The 5,465-nt window shown below is 31.5% G+C and overlaps 1 protein-coding gene across 4 annotated transcripts in view; it reads right to left on the bottom strand.

The window, feature by feature from the left end:
• l(3)80Fg (dnaJ homolog subfamily C member 16 l(3)80Fg) overlaps positions 1 to 5,465 on the bottom strand; it is a 27,679-nt gene that overhangs the window by 18,346 nt on the left and 3,868 nt on the right. For all 4 annotated transcript variants that reach the window (XR_010844791.1, XR_010844792.1, XR_010844790.1 and 1 more), the window contains exons 5-7: positions 3,202 to 3,382; positions 1,434 to 1,632; positions 100 to 310 (exon numbers count right to left, since the gene is read on the bottom strand). Coding sequence is in view for 1 of the 4 variants with exons in the window: in XM_067052312.1 (XP_066908413.1) it covers positions 100 to 310; positions 1,434 to 1,632; positions 3,202 to 3,382 (591 nt within the window). In the remaining 3 variants the exon portion in view is untranslated. The remainder of the gene's footprint in view (positions 1 to 99; positions 311 to 1,433; positions 1,633 to 3,201; positions 3,383 to 5,465) is intronic.

The raw sequence follows: 5,465 nt of genomic DNA, 5'->3' as shown, positions 1-5,465 counted from the left end.
AGCAGTACAATTAAATGAATAGTTGTATGATTTTCAAAATGGGGGTTGGTCTGCCGTTAGGCATAAACAAAATAGTACAGTACAAAAAAATAAACCTACCTGAAGTTAGAGCCGATATGAAATGAGGTTGCCTCTCTTGATAGACGTACATGAACCTCACTCTTTCCTTGGAATAGCGTGACTCGAGTGCAAACTTCCGCAAGGACTGCCTATGAGGTTCATGTGAGGGCGTTTCACCACAAACCAGTACAACGCATAGTTTTCTACGTGACCAAGGCAGTCCACTTGGACAAAGATCATCCAATAATGTCTATGAAAACATATATTATTATTTCAATAATGCTTAATTAATCATTAATTTAATAAAATAATAATAATATCACTATACAATAAAAAAAAATTGAATAGTTTATAACAAGCTAAATGAAAAAAAAAAGGTCAAATTTCATGGTGATGAGAAAAAATCTTTAGGATATTTTAAGTTTTTATATGGGGCAGAGAATTTCGACTTCAACTGAATTCTTTAATAGTAGAGGTTTTTAGTTTTTTGCCTTGAAAAAATAAAGCCCAACATGAAATCATTTTCAAATATATTACTGCACAAGTAACTACTAGTACAAATAATTTTGTCTATCTAGCATCCCTATTGTGTGTGGGCAAGTACAACCAAGATGTACAGAGATGAAATACCATAGCAAATGTGCTGTTATTTTCTTTGGATAAAAACAATAAGAAGTCATTTGCTGTCAAGACCCAACATTAATCAGGCCTGTACTCCCTTCGCCTCATACATAGCTCTACATCGAGTGCATCCACCGATAGTTTAATACATGAAAAACAAATCTTAAGAATGTTTGGCCTTTTAAATATTAGCAACGGGTTAAGGCAGAGGCTTCATACACAGTTGTACAAAATTGAACTGAAACTGGTACAATTTAAGACTCTCTGGACATATTGCAAGAATGGATGGTGACTCACCCATTAAGAAATTTTCGTTTGGGTATGTGGATAGGAAGGGGGGTTCTGTAACTGAGGGAGTTAAGGTGAAGGTCTTTGCAACCTTAGAACTATAGATGCCAGTTCGAATCCAGCCTGGGGGGTCGACTTCTATTTCTGTGGTGGTCCCAATTAAAACTTGATTCCCCCTCCCCCACCACGGTTAGAATAGGGTGGTAGGTAATCTGTAGGTGATCCTCACTCTCCCTCCCTGTATGTAAGAATTGACCAGGAAGATGATAAAAAAAAAAAAAAAAAAGGAGGCCAAGGATGCTCATTACGGAACACCAACATACCAAGAGAAGAGGAATGATTAGGTATGGTTAATGTTAATCCTAAGCTGGTTTCATAATACAAAAGTTTCTGCTTTTAAATTTTAATTAATGCGTATACAAACAAGAAATAAAATATTAAACAAACAAAATTTTGAATCTTACCTGAGAAGATAACCGGGGCAAAAGTAGATAGTTGTTACTCCTGATAACATCATGCATAGTCGGAACAGGAATATCGGACATACTAACTGAAGCTACTGGCCTCTCGGTATTCTCATTGAACACTAGTAAAGCATCTTGTTCATTTGATACTTGATATTTGCTCCTTATACCTTCAGTTTTCAATCCAGGTGGAACAAATCTAAATAAACATTTTTGTTAATGCCATATATTTTAATTAATATGTAAATATTTTGTTAATTAGATAGTAAATATATTTAATTACAATATTTACTATGTATTTTTGTGAGAAGTATGTTTTAGTTTAAAAGAAAGAGAAAGATCATTGGACCGCCACTTAGATGTGTAAGCCCACCTATGTTTATTGAGAACATCGTCTCTGTCCTTTCGGAACGAACTTCAGGACCCTGACCCATCGAGTTCATCACTTCGTAAAAAAAAAAATTGTAAATAACAATTTTGTTTTTTTTATTGTAATTTTTTTTTCTTTTAAATTTTGTTCTATATTTTTGGAAAGTTCCTTTTTTGTTTTTAATTTAATTTATGGTTTTGTTTTATTTACTTTACAAATAAATGTTTCAATCTGAGGCAGCGTTTATTTTGTTTTTTTTAGTTAAGCTTTCCGACAAGGAGACAAAGTTGATTTGAAATGGTTTAACAATTTTGTAAAAAATTAATACGATTAACAATTTTTATTTGAAAAATATAACAAGAATTGAATTTACAAATTATTTTATGCTATTCCTATGAATGTTTATCATCTACCACCTATTTTACTGACATATTTTCCTTTCATTTCTCTTATCTCTATTTTTTTTATTTCTATGCGGAAAATAGTGTAAATCGAATGTATTAGCTTGTTAGCTACACAAATGTACCGACCTTTGTTTATGAAGCATTTGTATAAGTCTAGGATTGGCGATAAGTGACAAATGTGTAGATCAAGTATCAAGTACGAATTATCTCGCAGTTGGTGTAATAACTCGTAATACAAGTTATCTTGTATAGACAGTTAACAAGTTAAACAAACAACCATGGTTTATATAGTATAACTGCTCGATATAACCTACCCTAACTATAATACAGTAATCCAAACTGGCTAAAAAAAAATTACTTTTTTTGAGAAAAATCAGCAGGCAATAACATTTGTGTTTTCAAATAAAAGTGTACATTTGTAAAGGATATTTTAAACTTCCAGATCTTATTTCGGCAAGTTATTGTTATCACTGTGAAAAATGAAAGTAGAAATTTTGAATTTTTTTAAACTATCATTTTTCGTAATACTTTTTATAATCGGAACACCTCCCTGCAGCAATTAGTTTGGATTACTGAGATTATACTGTAAATATTACTAAGACCAATAAAATATTATTAATATTTATAGAAAACATCCATTTGGTCTCAGCAATTTTTTAAATTATTTTAACACTCCAACGTTTCAGCCATTTTCAAGGTTCTCATTACATTATCACAGCCAAAGCTATATGTTATAAATATAATTGTAGGCCATATTGCCTTTGTCAAATTATTTATCATTAGTCATTAAAACATTAACTAATTTACTGTGTTTAGTATTGCATTAACTTATGTTTATTATCGCATTAACTAATATTTAATATGACATTAACTAGTGTATAATCTCTGTTTAATTTACTCATTTTATCAACACTACAATGAGTAGTAGTACCTTCCTTTTATGATTATTAATGTTACTCAAAATGAAACTTTGAAAAAGAATATATGTAGTTACCCGAATGCAACTCTTTCCCTGTGGTAGAAAGCTGTAGTGAGGTATCGAAGTCTAATAGCTTCTTTCTTTTGGAAAACTAGAGCTCTCACTTTATTATCATCCCAACCATTTAGAAATGATTCTAAACTGTCATCTGTAACTACAGGCACCATCTTATAAGGCATTCTGTAACGTACAAATTCTAGAACAAAAAAAAAAAAAAAGACATATTAGAGGTTAAATATATAATAGTATAATAATAAAATTATGTACAATCAAAAATAAAAAAAAATCTGGTGCAGTGCACACGTCACACAACATTCGCTTAGCAAACAAATTAGAATTGAAATTAATTCTTGCATCCTTCAGGAGAGATATTTTTATATTATTCACTTGAATGAAAAGTTTTTATTAATGAAAAATACAAAAAATAAATCTATTTAAACAATTAAAAACATATTGATAATGGAAAAATATCCGTCTGTCAAAACCTGTGAGCAATTTTAACTAAAACATAAATAAAAATATTAATAAAAAAAAAAAAAGCTTCAAATACAATAAAAAGCTTTTAACAAGTCACTAATTTATACAGTAATTTGGAGAAACAAAACAATCATATCAAGCCCGTAATAACTTTGGTATGGCATTAATCCCTTACACATTGACCCACTGAGCTCCTTACATTCCAGTGTAACCTGTCATATATAGTTGCTAAGAGCTCTCCAATTATTGCCTTATACTAAACAATAAATATTGTTCTGGAGAGCAGATCTACAGACAAAAATATTTTATTCTAATTTCACTACACTTATGTGTAGTCTGCCGGTTAAAACCCGCCTTAAATAAAACCATAAATCTACTCTCTATTGTTAATATTAATATGGCAGATGAACATATGACACCTCAGCGTCACATTGTGTGTATATACACCGGTTCGAGTGTCTCATCTCATTACACAGTCTTAGTAGCCAACAGTCATTTCCGTCATTTTAAGCACTTTTCACCACAGTGGCCGGACTACAATCAACGTTGGCTCATCCTCCACGAGGACAAGGTAGGTGGATGTACCCTTTTGAACCTACCTCCACGAGGACATAAACAACCAAGCAGACAGCAGAGGCCCCATCCATCACCCACGGTGATATTAAGACATTTTTATTTCTTTGTTAAACCTTAATTTTAATTAGTGTAATAGTTTGGTTAAGTTCTTTTTTTTTCTAGTTTATATGTTTGTATGTTTTGCTATCAAATGCTTTCATTTTATTAGGTTCAATTGTTTAAAATATAACAATAACAAAATTCAAAAGTTCATTTATTTTATTTTCATTACTCTTCATGGTTGGGATAGCAAAGATTCCTTTTGAACCCCTACCCGCTGTAACACCTTCTACGGACTTTCTATGTTGTTTATTATTTCTTCTGAAATCTTTGGCTTTCCAACAGTATGTAATACTTCCATAGTACAACAATTATTTCTAGAAAAGTTATTTCAAGATAAAAAAATATATTACGGCAGATGAACAGATGATACCTCAGCGTCACATTGTGTGTATATACACCAGTACATATATTATAAACAACCAAGCCGACAGCAGGAGCCCCTTCCGTCACATTGTGTGTATATACACCAGTACATATATTATAAACAACCAAGCCGACAGCAGGAGCCCCTTCCATCACCCACGGTGATATTAAGACATTTTTTATTTTGTTTTCTAAACCTTTATTTCAATTAGTGTAATAGTTTGGTTTAAGTTCTTTTTTTCCTAGTTTATATGCTTGTTTAAAATACAACAATAACAAAATTCAAAAGTTCATTTATTTTATTTTCATTACTCTTCATGGTTGGGCTAGCAAAGATTCCTTTTGAACCCCTGCCCGCCATAACACCTTCTACGGACTTTCTATGTTAAATATTATTTTTTCTAAAATCTTTGGCTTTCCAACATTATTTAATACCAGAAAAGTGATTTCAAGATGAAAAATTTGTTTCCTCATATCTCAAGTTAATTATGTATTCCTTTCACAGGAATGAAATTTTTCATTAAGGTACTTTAAAATATAAAGGAGATGTTCAGAGGTGCGGTCAAAAGGAAATAAAAAATTGTTAATGAATATTTATTTTCCGACGTTTCGCCCAACTTTGTATTAATCTCAGAGGAAAATTTCAGTAAATTTTTTTAAAAATTTTTCCACTGAACTGTCGACCGATAGGTTGTTTCAGAAGTGGTATAGGTCGGGCAGCCTAGAGATAATATCATACCTAGACAGCCCAGCAGTGTCAA

Source organism: Halyomorpha halys, unplaced genomic scaffold (genome assembly GCF_000696795.3).
Source record: "Halyomorpha halys isolate HHAL.00 unplaced genomic scaffold, Hhal_1.1 Scaffold44.1, whole genome shotgun sequence".
NCBI classification, from domain to species: Eukaryota; Metazoa; Arthropoda; class Insecta; order Hemiptera; family Pentatomidae; genus Halyomorpha; species Halyomorpha halys.
This window is presented reverse-complemented; position numbering and strand designations above follow the sequence as displayed.